General features: G+C 35.2%; 1 protein-coding gene across 16 annotated transcripts in view; it reads left to right on the top strand.

Annotated features, from left to right (window-relative positions):
* MYCBP2 (MYC binding protein 2, E3 ubiquitin protein ligase) overlaps window positions 1-18,081 on the top strand; it is a 270,681-nt gene that overhangs the window by 79,546 nt on the left and 173,054 nt on the right. For all 16 annotated transcript variants that reach the window (XR_003513823.1, XM_027557742.1, XM_027557733.1 and 13 more), the window contains 4 exons: window positions 2,084-2,242; window positions 10,298-10,502; window positions 14,832-14,977; window positions 15,231-15,332. Coding sequence is in view for 15 of the 16 variants with exons in the window: in XM_027557742.1 (XP_027413543.1) it covers window positions 2,084-2,242; window positions 10,298-10,502; window positions 14,832-14,977; window positions 15,231-15,332 (612 nt within the window). In the remaining variant the exon portion in view is untranslated. The remainder of the gene's footprint in view (window positions 1-2,083; window positions 2,243-10,297; window positions 10,503-14,831; window positions 14,978-15,230; window positions 15,333-18,081) is intronic.

The raw sequence follows: 18,081 nt of genomic DNA, 5'->3' as shown, positions 1-18,081 counted from the left end.
ATGACATGTATTGAACATTTATAACAGCCCATTATCAAGTTGAAAACTGTGCTCAGGTGATTTATGTGAGTTTAATGTGGGAATATTTAGTCTCAATTGGCCTCAGCTGTCAGAGTGAATCAAAATTTGGGGGTGGGCTCATGTACATTTTAAAAATAATATTCAGTAAAATTGAGTTCAGTTCAGTCACTCAGTCGTGTCCAACTCTTTGTGACCCTATGGACTGCAGCACGCCAGACCTCCCTGTCCATCACCAACTCTCAGAGCCTACTCGAACTCACGTCTGTTGAGTTGGTGATGCCATCCAACCATCTCATCCTTTGTCATCCCCTTGTTCTCCTGCCTTCAATCATTCCCAGCATCAGGGTCTCTTCAGATGAGTCAGTTCTTCACATTAGGTGGCCAAAATATTGGAGTTTCAGCTTCAGCATCAGTCCTTCCAATGAATATTCAGGACTGATTTCCTTTTAGGATGGACTGGTTTGATCTCCTTTCAGTCCAAGGGACTCTCAAGAGTCTTCTCCAACACCAAGTTCAAAAGCATCAATTCTTCAGCGCTCAGCTTTCTTTATAGTCCAACTCTCACATCCATACATGATTACTGGAAAAACCATAGCTTTGACTAGATGGGCCTTTGTTGGCAAAGTAGTGTCTCTGCTTTTTAATATGCTGTCTAGGTTGGTCATAACTTTTCTTCCAAGGAGCAAGCGTCTTTTAATTTCATGGCTGCTTGCTAAAACTCTCATGGCTAAGGCTGATGGAAACTTCTGCATTTATTCAGCAAATATTTATTGAAAACTAACAATATATAAGGCATTAGTGGACCAGACAGACATGTCCCTTTCTTTTTTAGGCTCTGAGAGACAGAAGGATGGTAAAGAACTTAAATAGTAGAGATCTAATGGTTATGTATATAGACTCAGATCCTGACATGACCACTTTTTATTTGGCTAACTAGCATAAATTATGTAACTTTTCAGAGCTTTCCTTTTCATTTTTCTTCTACCTGTAAAGGAAGCTAATGATAATACCTGTTCCATATGATTCTTACAAAGTAATAGATAATTCTTATGAAATGCCTACAGCAGAGCCTGGCACATGTAAGGGCTCAAGACATGTCAGCTAGTACTATGAATAATAGTAATAAGTACTATTTCTGTATATGTACATGTCTTTTTCAAGTATGCTGAAAACTAAAAATGGGAGTTTTTGAGGTATGCTTCATTGAAAGACCTAAGATAGTGAAAGAGAAGGTCACCCTTAGGAAGTGATATCTGAGCTTCATAATATAGAATAGCTTTTCCAAAGTGTGATATGAGAATTGTTTTATTTTTAAGTAAAATAAATATTTCAGCTTTACAGTGTTTTTATTTTAGTATATATTAGAAATACTCCACAATCTTTGAATTTTTACTGTTAATGCTACTGGATAAGGTTAAATGCTTTGGTCAAATTTAAAATTGATGTGAAAATATCAAGATAATATGGGTGGCACTTGGATATGGCAAGTAGAATGATTGTAGTATGTGAATAAGTGAAATTTAGGAGCTAGCTGTCTGTTGGGTTGTGGAAGAATGCATTGTAGGTTATAAAGGATTGAAAAAATAAGTGCTTTGGAAAATCTCACAGGTTTCTATAGAAACAATGTCATTTCAGAATACTCTGGTGCGTGTTTTACTCTGTTTGGCTGAGGAGGGTCAAAGCAAGTAAAGTACATGGTTCAGAAACTCCTTTGTGCTCAGGTCAGGAAAGTTTGAAATCTAATAACCCTCCTAAGCATTGTTGGAGGTGCTGCCACTGAGAGCTAGCATTCAGGAGAAGCAGGCCTGAGCTAATTCCAGAGTGAAGGTTTGTCCCAAGTCTGGATGAGAACATTTTAAGATTTTGAAGCTTCATTACAGAACTATAAAACTAATTTACAGATACCCTGCCTATCTTTTGGCCACTATTTCCCATTTTGGAGTTATTTTATCCCAGAAATGAAAAGTTCTGCATTGCGGTGGTCATTTTACATTACTGATGATCTACTAGGCTCAGAAAGGCTTTTTAGTTGTTTCTTACCAAATTTGTTTCTTTCCTGTAGGTTTGGTAACAGATTTGAAGGGCCATTTTGTAACTCAGGTAGCTATGGGCAAAGCTCATACGTGTGTCTTAATGAAGAATGGAGAAGTTTGGACATTCGGTGTGAATAATAAAGGACAGTGTGGACGAGACACTGGTGCCATGAACCAAGGTGGGAAAGGTAGGTATTTAGTGTGTGGATATAAAATTTTGTGTTGTGTTTTCAACAGTTTTCCAGAACACTATGGTAAAGAATCTTACTCTTAGCAACCAAAGTGGCTTTTGCTTTTATATTTATAAATTATGAAAACTACCAAATTTCTTTATTTATTTGACAGTCTGTCACTCACTGGAATAATCAGTATATTTTAGACTTCTGAATTCCGAGCAGATGAGCTTGTTTTACTTGTATGGTTTCCTTATTTTTATAACAAATGTAATACTTCTTTGATTTAGCATTTTTAGTAACTGAATTATCCCAGAAAAGTGCATTTTTGAAACTCTTTATTACTAGGTCTTTTTATACCCCATGTTTCAATTATAATAATTTTTGGCAGCAGTGTATCTGCAAATATTATCTTCCTGTTTAACAGCAGGTACTACCTGTGATTTAATCAGTTCTTGACAACTAAGAGTTCTTTACAACTAAGAGTATCTGTAGGAATCCTTGACCCTTTATCAAGAGTGAAATTGTAGGTGCTCCTTATATAGTACATCTTTTGCCCCAAGACTCGGGCTATTGAAGAGTTAGTCCTTTGCTGTGTTTATTGTGAATTTCTTGTTTGATTTTTGAGTATTGGTTATAGTTGTGTCTACCTCATTCTTACTCTCAGTTTTTACTTCTGGTTACTATTGGTGTTGCCCTATAGTCTTCACTACAATTTCTGGTTTTCTCTTCCTAATTTTATGTGGATGGAGAGTAGGGAATAGAGACATATTAATAGAATTAAGCACTGAGCTGTGTTTAAAGCTCGAATGGGTTTGAGGGTTGATATTTGTATAAATTAACAAAAACAGGTTTAATTCATTTGGGACCTTCTTGATGGTAGGCTCATCTGGATTTCAGGAGCCCTCGTATTTTTTTCCTTACCTTGTTTATGGGCTTCCCTGGTGACTCAGATGGTAAAGAATCTGCCTGCAATGCAGGAGACCCATGTTCAGTCCTTGGGTCGGGAAGATCTTAAATGTGTATTTAAAATACTTTAATTTTTAAAAGAGCAAGTCTGCTAGAGCATATTGATATTAAAGAAGAGGGAAGAACAAAACACAGAAATTAATTATTCCTAAATGGATTTTTTTTCCCCTTCTTTCTGAACTAGTGAACCATAAATTTGGATAACACCTATTAGGCATAAAGGAGAGAAGCAGCTTAGTTTTCTATATGTTGTATAAATGTCAATTCAAGTTATATTTTATAAAGAGTTCTGAGCTGAACAAAACTGTTCTTTATTATTCCGAAACTCTTTCATGAAATTTTGGAATATGTTTATACCTATGTTCTGAATTCTTAGAGTAAATTTTGTAATAACCAAAATGAAATTGTTATGTTGTTCTTGTTTTTTACTTAATATAAATTAAATCCACTCTGTTAGTAAGTCATACATAAGAAAGCAAACTGGTAGAGTAAGATCAATAATGAATACAGTTGGAAAGAAATAAAGGATTAAAAAAATTAAAAAAAAAAAAGACAGGAAAAGTATAGAAAATAATATTGCAGTATAAAAACTGTATATCTATTGCATTTTATCATTTTTCAGTAAAAAATATATTTATGGATGAGATTATAGATCAGATTCAGGTGTCCCACATTCCCCTTCTAAGACTTTATACTCCATCTCGACCCAGTATTAATTATCATCATAACCTTGATTAATATCCTTTCAGTCATGTTCCTATATTTTTACTTGTTTTTATATATTTTATATATTACATGCTCATATATTATGCATAAAAAGATATTTTATAATGCGAATCTGTTTGTGTTTTTTTTTTTTTTAATCTCATCATTGTGCTTGAAATATGGCCACACTGGTACATACAGATCTAGATGACTCATGTTAATGGCTGTGTAATAAGCCATACCACTAACAATTGCATTATCCATTCTCCTGCTGATAGTTATTTCTAATTTTTCACTATTGTAAATAATTTTAAAGCCTCCTTTATTCATGTTTCATGGCAAACATGTGGGAGGCTCGACTCTGTGAAACTTCTGTGTTGTACATTGCAGGTTCAGTGCTAGATTTTTCTTGAGAGAGGTTGCACCACTGTATATTCTTACAAATAAAGTCTCATTTTCCATATCACTCTAATAGTGTCAGCAGGCTGGTTTTGTTCTTTTGATGGCTATGACAAGGTTTTTCATTGTAATTTTTTTTAATATTGAAGTATAACATACGTGCAGAAAAATTTACATGGAATAAGTACACATCTTGAATTGTCACAGAATGAACACATTCATGTAATCAGCACCAAGATTAGGAAATATTACCAGCACCCCAGGAAGCCCCCCTTCATGTGCCTCTCCAGTTACTATCTACTTCTCTACCTAACACTGTCATTTACTTTTGTATGTATTTTGTATACACTATATAAATGGAATCGTGTAGTATGAGCTCTTTGTGTGTATTTCTTTTCATTCAACTTTATGAGATTCTTCCATGTTTTACCCACTAGTTATAGATTGTTCATGCTCTCTGTTGTTTAACATTGTGTGACTATCCTACAGTTTTAAAATCTCTTCTAGTATTGTGGACACTGAGATAGTTTATAGTTTGAGTTATCTTAGTGTTGCTGTGAACATTCTAGTAAATGTTGGTGAAAATATGAGTCCCCCCTTTTTTTTTCATATTTAGGAGTATAATTGCTGATTTTCTCTTGTAATTTACATTCCCTTGATATTAATATCAAGTTAGATTCTCTTCAAACTTTTCTTATTTGCCTGTCTTCTTCTTTATTGATTTGTAGGAATATTTTGTATATTTATTGTATACGTTGGAAATATCTTTAACCAACCTGTGGCTTATCATCTACATTTTTTTATGGTTTCATTTGTTGTATTTAATTTTTAAATATTGATGACAAGTTCTTCATTATTTTTCTTTATACATTTTTGCTTTATATAGTCAGATAGGGACATTTGTCTACCATATGAATTAGAATCAGTTTTTTTACTTGTCACCGTGATTGAGATTGCTTTGAATTTAGAGATTGATTTGAGCATGATGGTTATAGTACTGCTGGGATGATTAAATGAGGAATATACATGTAGAGCCGGGTACAAGTAAATGCTCAATGTATTTTAGTTATTAAAAGTATGGCACATGACTTCTTAAGGATTACTTTATTCTAACTCTTGACGTTGTTATTCAGTCTTGGTCATCTAATTTCTCAACCTGTCCATAGCTTAGAAGTGGCAAAAATTTTAAAAAAGTTACATATCCTGTGAGTTCATTTTTTGATTAAACAGACCTGTACCACATCTAAGTGTAAGTGATCAGAGAATAAGGTGGACTAAGAATAAGAGATGAAGTGAGTGAGATATAACCTTGTGTTTGAGGATCTAGGTCTGCTCGGAAAGACAAACATAAAAAATAATTATTTGATTCCCACAGATTTGCTCTTTCATTTTATGGTCTTGTAGCACTTTATGTTCTTCACAATTCTGTCATAGTTGTATATTTATACTTTTCAGTATGGTTATTTGATTAATGTCTATTTTTCTTACTAACTTTCAAGCTTTATAATTGTCGCTTATTATCATAGTCCTCCATGTCTAGAGCAGAGATTTGAAAATTGTAATCTGATGCCTTAACTTCTCAGTGGCCTGTTTCTGTATGGCCCTTCAAACTAAGGATGTATATTATATTTATAAAAGGTTATTTTTTAAAACTATGAGCCATGCTGTGTAGAGCCACCCAAGACAGGTCATGGTGGAGAGTTATGACAAAATGAGGTCCACTGGAGAAGGGAATGGCAAACCACTTCATTATTCTTGCCTTGAGAAGCCCATGAACAGGATGAAAAGGCAAAAAAGATATGACACCGAAAGATGAACTCCCCAGGTCATAGGTGCCTAATATGCTACTGGAGAAGAGTGGAGGCATAACTCCAGAAAGAATGAAGAGATGGAACGAAAGCAAAAACAATGCCGAGTTGTGGATATGACTGGTGATAGAAGTTAAAGTCTGATGCTGTAAAGAACAGTATTGCAGGGGAACCTGGAATGTTAGGTCCATGAATCAGAGTACAGTGGAAGTGGTCAGACAGGAGATGTTAAGAGTGAACATTGACATTTTAGAAATCAGTGAACTAAAATGGACTAGAATGGGCGAATTTAATTCCAATGACCATTATATCTACTACTGTGGGCAAGAATCCCTTAGAATTAGCCCTCGTAGTCAACAGAAGAGTCCAAAATGCAGTTCTTGGGTGTAGTCTCAAAAACAACAGAATGATCTCTGTTCATTTCCAAGGCAAACTATTCAGTATCACAGTAATCCAAGTCTATGCCCCAAAGAGTAATCCCGAAGAAGCTGAAGTTGAACGGTTCTATGAAGACCTACAAGACCTTGTAGAAATAACAGCAAAAAAAGATGTCCTTTTCATCATAGTGGACAGGAATGCAAAAGTAAGTAGTCAAGAGATACCTGGAGTAACAGGCAAGTTTGACCTTGGAGTACAAAATGAAGCAGGGAAAAGGCTAACAGTTTTGCCAAGAGAAAGCACTGGTCATAGCAAACACCCTCTTCCAACAACACAAGAGAAGACTCTACACATGGATATCACCAGATGGTCAGTACTGAAATCAGATTGATTATATTCTTTGCAATCGAAGATGGAGAAGCTCTATAGAGTCAGCAAAACAAAATCGGGAGCTGTCTGTGATTCAGATCATGAACTCTTTGCAAAATTCAAACTTAAACTGAAGAAAGTGGGGAAAACCACTGGACCATTCAGGTATGACCAAAATCAAATCCCTTATGATTATACAGTGAAAATGACAAATAGATTCAAGGGATTAAATCTGATAGACAGAGTGTCTGATGAACTATGGACAGAGGTTCTTGATATTGTATAGGAGATGGTGATCAAACCCATCCCTGAGAAAAATGCAAAAAGGCAAAATGGTTGTCTGAGGAGGGCTTACAAATAGCGGAGAAAAGAAGAGAAGGAAAAGGCAAAGGAGAAAAGGAAAGATATACCAATCTGAATGCAGAGTTCCAAAGAATAGCAAGGAGAGATAAGAAAGCTTTCCTCAGTGATCAGTGTGAAGAAATAGAGGAAAACAATAGAATGGAAAGACTAGAGATCTCTTCAAGAAAATTAGAGATACCAAGGGAATCTTCATGCAAAGATGGGCTCAATAAAGGATAGAAATGGTATGGACCTAACAGAAGCAGAAAGTGTTAAGAAGAGATTGCAAGAATACACAGAGGAACTATACAAAAAAGATCTTTATGACCCAGACAACCATGATGGTGTGATCACCCTCCTAAAGTGAGACATTCTGAAATGCGAAGTCAAGTGGGCCTTAGAAAGCATCACTATGAACAAAGCTAGTGGAGGAGATGGAATTCCAGGTGAGCTACTTCAAATCCTAAAAGATGATGCTGTGAAAGTGCTGCACTCAATATGCCAGCAAATTTGGAAAACTCAGCAGTGGCCACAGGACTGGAAAAGGTCAGTTTTCATTTCAATCCCAAGGAAAGGCAGTGCCAAAGAATGTTAAAACTGCCACACAATTGCACTCATCTCACACGATAGTAAAGTAATTCTCAAAATTTTCCAAGCCAGCCTTCAACTGTACATGAACCAAAAACTTCCAGAGGTTCAAGCTGAATTTAGAAAAGGCAGAGGAACCAGAGGTCAAATTGCCAACTTCCGTTGGATCATAGAAAAAGCAAGAAAATTCCAGAAAAACATCTACTTCTGCTTTATTGACTATGCCAAAGTCTTTGACTGTGTGGATCACAACAAACTGTGGAAAATTCTGAAAGAGATGTGAATACGAGACCACCTTACCTGCCTCTTGAGAAATCTGTATGCAGGTCAAGAAGCAACAGTTAGCACTGGACATGAAACAGCAGACTGTTTCCAAATTGGGAAAGGGGTATGTCACCCTGCCTATTTAACTTATATGCAGAGTATGCTGGGAAGGATGACTCACAAGCTGGGATCAAGATTGCTGGGAGAAATATCAGTAACCTCAAATATGCAAATGACACCACCCTTATGGCAGAAAATGAAGAGGAATTAAAGAGCGTCTTGATGAAGGTGAAAAGAGGAGAGTGAAAAAGTTGCCTTAAAGCTCAATGTTCAAAAAACTAAAATCATGACATCCGGTGCCGTCACTTCATGGCAAATAGATGGGGGGAACGATGGAAATAGTGACAGACTTTATTTTCTTGGGCTTCAAAATCACTGCAGATGATGACTGCATTCATGAAATTAAAAGATGTTTGCTCCTTGGAAGAAAAGCTATGACGAACCTAGACAGCATATTAAAAAGCAGAGACATTACTTTGCTGACAAAGGTCCATCTAGTCAAAGCTATGGTTTTTCCAGCAGGCATGTATGGATGTGAGAGTTGGATTATAAAGAAAGCTCAGTGCTGAAGAATTGATGCTTTTGAAATTGGTGTTGGAAAAGACTTTTGAGTCCCTTGGACAGCAAGGAGATCAAAGTCAGTAATGAAAATCAGTCCTGAATACTCATTGGAAGGACTGATGCTGAAGCTCAAGTACCTTGGCCACCTGATGAGAAGAACTGACTCATCTGAAAAGACCATGATGCTGGGAAAGATTGAAGGCAATAAGAGAAGGGGACAACAGTGGATGAGATGGTTGGATGGCATCACCAACTTGATGGACATGAGTTTGAGTAAGCTCCAGAAGTTGGTGATGGACATGGAAGACTGGTGTGCTACAGTCCATGGGGTTGCAGAGTTGGAAAAGACTGAGACTTAACTGATTTTTTTAGAAGAGTGACATAGACTTATGTAGCCCCCAAAGCCTAAATTATTTACAACCTAGCCCTTTTCAAAAAGTTAGTTGATTCTGCCATAGAAGGAATGTCTGGGGCATAGTTGGTGTTTAAAAAAATATTTGAATGAATTCTAACACAAATAAGCTTTAAGTGAGATATTTACAGGCTTTGAAGAGGTATTGACTTACCCGGAAAAAGTTCTAAGTGTTTTCACAGGAAATGACCTTTGAGCTGAGTTTTTGAAGGAGTTTCTCTCCAGATGAGATAGGAAGAGGCATCTGATAAATGAGATATAGAGATACAGGTAGAGCAAAGATGAGCAAAGGCCCTGAACCTGCGAAAGGGCAGAGGATGTTCAGAAAGCAGAGGGAATTTGAATTCAGGTGGAATGTAATTTGCATAGAGGGAATGAGCTTGGAGGAAGTAGGGAGCCCTTTTGTGACTGACTGTATCTTGCTAAGCAGTTTTGTTTCTTTGAAGAACTTGGAAAGGCATTAGAGGTTTGTAGTTTGTAAGTCATAGGGTCAAATATCAGAGAAGACAATGGCACCCCACTCCAGTACTTTTGCCTAGAGAATCCCATGGACGGAGGAGCCTGGTAGGCTGCAGTCCATGGGGTCGCTAGAGTCGGACACAACTGAGCGACTTCACTTTCACTTTTCACTTTCCTGCATTGGAGAAGGAAATGGCAACCCACTCCAGTGTTTTTGCCTGGAGAATCCCAGGGACGGGAAGCCTGGTGGGCTCCCGTCTATGGGGTCGCAGAGAGTCGGACACGACTAAAGCGACGCAGCAGCAGCAGCAGCAGCAGGGTCAAATATATAGTCTGAGAAGCTGATTTCTAGCAATGAGAGGATATTGATTGAGTCTAGCAATGAGTGAGGGAGGTCTTGGCTTAGAATGTGGTTAGAACACTTTCTTTGGTCTGTTGAATGAAAGTATTGGTGGTGAGGATGGACAGGAGGGACTAAAATCAGAAAAAAATTAGAATTAACGAATAACAGATAATTACAGCTAAGAAATACTCCTGCCACCACTGCCTCTTTTTGCAGAAAGGAAATGAAGAGAGCATTTATTGGTGGTTCCTAAATTAAATGTTATTTTTGTTGCTGTTATATTTTATCATACCTTTGTATATTCACTTGGATTAGTTTGTGTTACGTATTTTTTTTAATGGGGAAGTAAAATTACCAGTTTTTTAGACATGGGAATAATCTAGATGAAAATGATAGACTGATCTTTTAAATAGGGTTTGGAGTTGAAAATATGGCGACCGCAATGGACGAGGACCTGGAAGAGGAGCTGGATGAGAAGGATGAGAAGTCCATGATGTGTCCTCCAGGCATGCACAAGTGGAAGCTGGAGCAGTGCATGGTGTGCACTGTATGCGGAGACTGCACGGGTTACGGGGCCAGCTGCGTCAGCAGCGGGCGTCCAGACAGAGTCCCTGGAGGGTAAGAGGATGTGCAGTACTCGAGAGAGGAAATAGTAGTGGAAAATATGCCAAACCCTTTTTCACAGTTATGCTAGAGTGTATTCTGTTGTGTTGTTTCTTACAAAGCATATTGGCATACACCTATAATTCTTATATTTATTTTTTATCGTAATAATTTCTAAGTCATGCTTATTTTATTTAAGGTGCTTCTCTTTCATTTAATTTGTTTAAACCTTTATTATTCGCCCCCCAGTCCTCAGTTCATTTTATTACTTAAATTTTTATTTCACAAAAAAATGTACATAGGTTTTTATATATTGATGAATCTGTTTCTATGGAGTGTATCCCCAGGACTATTATTGCTTGTTTAAAAAATTTGTTCTTTTGTTTTGTTTTTGATGGTTGTTTTTGTTTTGTTTTGTTTTAATTAATCAATTTATTTTAATTGGAAGCTAATTACAATATTGTGGTGGTTTTTGCTATACATTGACATGAATCAGCTGTGGATGTACATGTGACCCAACATCCTGAAGCCCTGTCCCACTTTATTCCCCACCCCATCCCTCTGGGTTGTACCAGAGCAACAGCTTTGAATGCCTGCTTCATGCATTGAACTTGCACTGGTCATCTGTTTTACATAGGATAATATACGTGTTTCAGTGCTATTCTCTTATATGGTACCAACCCTTGCCTTCTCCCACATAGTCCAAAAGGCTGGAGTTGGTGATGGACAGGGAGGCCTGGCGTGCTGCGGTCCATGGGGTTGCAAAGAGTCAGACACGACTGAGTGACTGAACAGAACTGAATTGATTAGTTTTAGAATGGATTTCTATGGTATTAATTAATTCCATTCAGTAACATGATGTGTTTTTCTACTTATTCAGATTTTATTTTTATTTTTATCTTTACATCTGTATCTCTTTTGCTATCTTACATATAAGGTTGTTGTTACTGTCTTTCTAAATTCCATATATATGTGTTAATATACTGTATTGGTGTTTCTCTTTCTGACTTACTTCACTCGGTATAATAGGCTACAGTTTCACCCACCTCATTAGAACTGATTCAAATGTATCCTTTTTTATAGCTGAGTAATATTCCATTGTGTATGTGTGCCACAACTTCCTTATCCATTCATATGCCCATGGACATCTAGGTGGCTTCCATGTCCTAGCTGTTGTAAACAGTGCTGCAATGAACATTGGTGTTCATGTGTCTCTTTCAATTCTGGTTACCTTGCTGGTTATTTCTTTAAAAAGATGAATGGTTTCTGTTTTCACTAATAGCAGAAGGCACACTTTTGAAATACTGCCATAGTGGCTCATACAGTTCTTTAATGTTGTCAGCTCAGTGAATGTAAAGTGATATCACATCATTATTTTCATTTATATTTCCATGACTCACATTTCTCCTGGCTTTTTAAATATACTCTTCTGTGAGTTTTTTCTTTAAAATCTTTGTCTGTGTTAACAATTGGAAGGTGTTCTATGAATATTCTTAGTATTAACCATTTTCTATTTTCTGTCCAAATAGTGTTTCCCGATTTACTAATGATCATTTAGCTAAATTAGCCTATTTTCTATTATTCAGAAGCACTTAACATTTTTTATAAGCAAATATGTATGTCTTTGAAATTTTTGAATTTTCTATCTAGACCAGAAAGGTGTCTCGATTTCTAGTTGATTATATGATACCTTAAATATTCTTCTAAAACCTGTTTTATTTCCTTAGATTTTAATGTCAGTAGAAATGGTTTTGATGTGGGGTAGATATCCAACTTTATTTTCTTACCTATTTTGTAGTCCATTGTACAGTCATTACATTTGAATTGGCTACCAGATTTATCATTTATTATATTCCCTTATATATAACAACCTATTTCCTTGGACTTCCATTGTTTAACGATCCAGTCTTATGCTAATATTATGTGGTTTATATTTTGTATAGTAAGGTTAGCTCCTCTCTGTGTCTTTTTTATCATTTGGGGGACTATTCTTAGGTAATTAATTAAAATATAACTTTAATTGAAGTTATCACCGACTCAATGGACATGAGTTTGGCTAAACTCTGGGAGTTGGTGATGGATAGGGAGGCCTGGCATGTTGCGGTCCATGGGGTTGCAAAGAGTCGGACATGACTGAACAACTGAACTGAACTGTATTGATTAGTTTTAGAATTGATTTCTGTGGTATTAAATAATTCCATTCAGTAACATGATGTGTTTTTCTACTTATTCAGATTTTATTTTTAATTGGAGTAGAGTTGATTTATAATGTTTGTGAGTTTCAGGTGTACAGCAAAGTGAATCTGTTATATACATATCCACTCCTTTTTAGTTTCTCTTTTCATATAGGCTTTCAGAGTATTGAGTAGAGTTCCCTATACAGTAGTCCTTATTAGTTAGTTATCTGTTTTATATGTAGTAGTATGTATGTGTCAATCTTCTAATTTATCCCTCTTCTCCTTACCCCCTAATAAGTTTATTTTCTGTATCTATAATTCTGTTTCTATTTTGTAGATAAGTGCATTTGTAGCCTTTTTTTTAGATTCCACATTAAATTGATATCATATATTTATCTTTTTCTGACTTAAACTATTATTTTAAAACAGGTCATGAATTTCTTTAATGCATGGATCTCTGCCTTCATTTGTAGTCTTTTTCTAAGACTTCTTTATGGCCAAATATCTATTAATTTGTGTTGAATATGAGTTTGTTCTGTGTGGAATTATCAGAGATCATACTGAATACTCAATTAGTGGCATGTAGTTTTCTTTTAATTAATAAAGTGTTCCAACTTTAGAAGTTCTAGGAACTGTTACTTCTAGAGTTGCATTATGCTTGTTATATTTATCCTTTTTATTCTTGTTGGGTCTCCCCCCTCCCCGCCTCCAGAATTCTGTTGTATTATCATTTTAAAGTTATTATGTGGATTTGTCAGAATCAGAATGCAGTTTTCCCCCTAAAATGTTGGATAGAATTTTAGTTGTTGTTTATAGCTAATGGGATATCCTTTGGGAGATGAAATTAATTATCATACATCTTTGTATTATGATAGATCTTATCTTTCTAAGATCAGATTATTTATGATAATTAGCTAACTTTGGGAAGTAGGGGGAATCCTTTGAAGAAAAACTCAGTGAGACTAGCCGCTTCTTGATCTCTGGCTTCCTTATTTGACACCTTGTTAGTACTTAGGTGCTTCTTCCCAAGTAATGTCTGGATCTCCTATGAGTATATTTCTGGGTTTATAACTTGGCCTAACATAGTTAATTAGATCATGTGTGTATAATAGGCTGTTTCTTTTAGGCTATTGGAATATTCCGATTTTTTAAGAATAAATTTTCTTTGCATTTTTAGCCTGTGTCAAAAAATATTTTGGCTTTCTTTGTTAAAGGATAATATTTCTTCTAGAAAATTATATGTTTGGGTCTGTTTGCTCTATTTAAACCCCTAACTTGTTTATTTTAAAATATAATTTGGATAAAAGAAAGATTCTGTGTTTTTTTTTTTTTTTTTTAATTGGGATTGAAATTTAGCTTTCTGGATTTCTCCCAAGCTATATTTCCATTTAAAACTAAGTGTTCCCAATCTCTGAACTTAAGCTGTTGATAAATATCATAAATTAATTTCTGAATTCCTTGGTCCTTCTTGAAGTTAATTCTTATTCTTTATATACTTTTTCCCAGAGATATACTGTCAATTTCCAGTAATTTTTTATAGATTCAAATGGACAGTATCTAACCACATACAGTAATTTCTTTATTAGTGAAACTGAAATAAATACATGAATAAAGTCAGCCTAGGAATAAACATGCAGAAAACTGCTATTACAAATGACTTCAAATATTACAAAATATTTGTAATATTTGTGAAAGGAGAGAATGGGAGATGATGACATGGAAAGGAAAGGAAAGGGAAGGAGACAGAATGCATGAAGCTGGCAGGCTGAGCTCACTCCCTGAAGGCTGCCCACACCTCCTGTAACTTGTCTGGGAAATAGCAATGTTGTTTATTTGCTGTCTGTTTAGTACTAAAGCTGCTGGTGCCTCACTAACTATGAAAACTTCTAAAAGACTGTAAATAGAAGCTTTGAAATCAGCAGAATCCATTTGTATTTTCTGTAGAAATATATTCATTATTCCTATTGGGTGTTTTTAGTATTGAATCATACCTTTTAATTATTCATCTATTCATACCTTTTCTTTAAAACTGACAAATTCTGGTCTTCTGAAGGGGTTGATTGCATTGCAGACTCATTTAAGCTAATCTTAAAAATGCAGAAAAGATGTTATGGAGTTTTAAGGAAAGAGAAGGACTCCAGCTAATAATTAATTTATTTGTTTTTAGGATCTGTGGTTGTGGTTCTGGAGAATCTGGCTGTGCTGTATGTGGATGTTGCAAGGCTTGCGCGAGAGAATTGGATGGTCAAGAGGCAAGACAAAGAGGAATTCTTGACGCAGTGAAAGAGATGATACCGTTAGATCTTCTGTTAGGTAGTAATTCTGATAGTTTAAACGATTCCTTGTAGACATGTTAAAAAACTAAGGTAATAGTCAATTATGTGATGCTGCTTGTTTGGTAACTGACAATTTGTCATTGATTAAGGGATGAGTTGCTTTTTTGCTAAAATTCTTGCAGTAAAAATCATTTGTGTTTTAGACAATGTTTTTGTTAGCTTATTATCTTGAATTTTATTTAGTTTTGTCGTATCTATTATAAAACTAATTGATTGATTGTCATCATCAGCTGTCCCAGTGCCTGGGGTTAACATTGAAGAACACCTTCAGTTACGCCAAGAAGAAAAACGGCAACGTGTAATCAGGAGGCACAGATTAGATGAAGGAAGAGGTAAGATGTAGCTGCAGAGAAAATATGTATGAATATCCATTTTCTTACACTGAGACCACTTAGAAGTGTATAAAATAGGCTGATTTGGTACGAAATTAAAATTAGTAACATTCTAGTAATTTATGAAAGTAATGTGAAGATATTTCAGGTATTTACAGTTGTGCTAATACATCCATTTATTTCAGTAGTGTGTCTATGGCATCAGTCAGCCATGTTAAGAATTGTGCCATATGACAAGCATCAAAAACTATTATCAATGGCAACCTTTAAAAGAAAAAAACAAATTCTAGGAACTCTCCTTCACCCATATTTAGACATACCTGCTTAACTATGAATGCCAAATTAGTATTTTAAGTTCTGCTTTCTTACTCATTTACAGTCATTATCATTTGGACATGGTCTTACCACTCTTCTTCCAGTTTAGTGCATAAGTACGCTTTTATGTATCTTTATGGAAAAAAGCTTATTCTGGTTATGTACAAGAAGGGTAAGTTAGAGGGTCTTCAGGTTTTAATTGCAAAGATAGATATATTATTTATTTTTTCCCTATTGTTCTTGACCATTTCTCAACCTGAAAAATACATTTAACAGTGATTATAAATATTTTAGTGTATATCCAACAAGCAGAGGTAAATATAAGTATTACTAAAGTTATTGTTGTCCAATAGATTCTTTTCTTTGCAGAATTAAGACATATTGTTCCAAAGGTCTATGATTTTATTTCTCTGCTAGGTAAAATCTTAATTAGAAATATTTAGTGATATTGTATATTTTAATATTTATTAGAATTGCATGATATTTGATACAGGAGATAAAACCTTTTACTCATTGAACCATCATTACAGACTTTTTAGGCATTCCATTTTTATAATATAAAAGGGAGTAAGTATAAAATGTGTAGTACACATAGTAAATTCTTTTTAATAAAAACTCAGGTCATAAAACATCTGCTTAGAACTTGGAAATTGTTCTTTATAGTATCTAATAAGCAATGTTGAGGAATTGATACAGTGAATATTTCCTGTTTGGCTTTGTTTACATAAAGTCATTCCCTTTAAATGATATTTTAATGAGACTAATGTAAATATATAGTGTTATTTACATTATATACATGTATGGGAAAATTGCATATTAAATGTTTTGTAGAGAATGTGGTAAAATTTAAGTTCTCATGCATAGTAATAAAGTAATAATTCCTTTTATATTGATAGTGTGATTTACTCAAGGTTAAGTATCAGTGATGGATTTACCACCTGTTTTTTTCTCTTTTTTTTGGAGATGTTAGGTTGACTCATACAAAATCACCTACAAAACCCCCACTTTCCTATGTTTCAACCTAAGTATAGCAAATCCTTATGATGACATTTAATTATTTGCCTAGTGTGTATCTTAGTAAAATTTTACCTTCCTCTGTCAAAAGATATTCTCTTGGTACAGTATATTTCTGTACCAACAAAAGAATAAAAGAATATTGATTATGCACTGGTTATTCAACAAAACTTTGTGATTGCAGAATATTCTTTTGCATATATTTTAAAATGTATCATGGACCTTTAAAACATATACTCTAACCCTTTCAAGTTTAAAAAACTCCTTTATTAAATATTTATGGAAATTAGATTATTGTATCTGTGCTTTAACAAACTTTCCAGGTGATTCTGAGGGTGCCGGAGTATGAGAACCGCTACTCTAGGGCGGTAATGTTCAAAATTTGTTCCATGGACCTTCACTCTCAGAATCACTTGGGCCTCATGCTTTCTGCCTATCTGAGAGTCTTCAATACAGATTTGAGTCACATGCACAGCATTCTAGAATTTTTGTTTGGCACATTGCTAGCGAGGATTATTAGTCTTGTTTTGTCCTCAGGAAGAACAGGAACGTCAAATAAATTTTTAGTGTTCCAGCTGCCACACATATATAGTTGTTGGCAGCCCGCATCACCCCCGCCGCCCCCCCTCCCCAACCTTGGCTTCTACTTGATGCTTTTTAGATAACTAAAAGCAGTCTGTTGGTAATTAGGCTTGTTATTAGTTGGCTTTACCTATATTTAAATTTCAGGCTGTGGGGATTAGATTTAGTTAAATTATTTTATTTGATTTATCTATCTCATCCTGTTTACCAAGTTTTTGTTAGCTGTTTTGAAGTTGATCAAAATTTTTGAACCTAGCTCTAGTATTAAAGCCTTACTCATTAACCTCAGGCCTGTTGATGTGGTTTAGCTGCTATTTTTGACACAAACTCTTCTGTTGCTATTGAAACCCACAAAAGCAGTGTGGTCACTACTTTTTGATAAAGTTGGAACTTTGTCTTTAATTGTTTTTATGCTATTATTCTTCCAGTAATACTTTTCTTACATATATATTCTTAGGTACTGTTAGTATTCATTTACAGATTTTATAATCTGTAAATTTTGAGTTTGTGTTTTAGATGAGACAGTTGATTGATACGTAAGTCTCTGAGACTGGTTTAACAAGTGGAGTGCTAGTGCTTGTTCAGTTTGATTTTTAGTAGAACTCTTAAGTCATCAGGTCTCCTGGGTGATTATATGAGTGCTCTTGTGTTTATATTCCTTCTCAGCAGTCTGTGGTAAGGAAAGCTATGCTCAGATAATGCTGTCTTCCTTTCCTTCTTTCTCTCCCCACCCCTGCCCCCGCACCAAATATCAAATCAAAGTTTCATAATTGTGAACTGTTGATAAATGTGTTACGTCCTTTGCCTGGGACAGTCCCATTTTATGCCTCCTGTTTTC

This window comes from Bos indicus x Bos taurus, chromosome 12, assembly GCF_003369695.1.
Source record: "Bos indicus x Bos taurus breed Angus x Brahman F1 hybrid chromosome 12, Bos_hybrid_MaternalHap_v2.0, whole genome shotgun sequence".
In the NCBI taxonomy this organism is placed as follows: domain Eukaryota; kingdom Metazoa; phylum Chordata; class Mammalia; order Artiodactyla; family Bovidae; genus Bos; species Bos indicus x Bos taurus.
The sequence above is the reverse complement of the archived record's forward strand: the minus strand, read 5'-3'. Positions and strand labels throughout refer to the sequence as shown.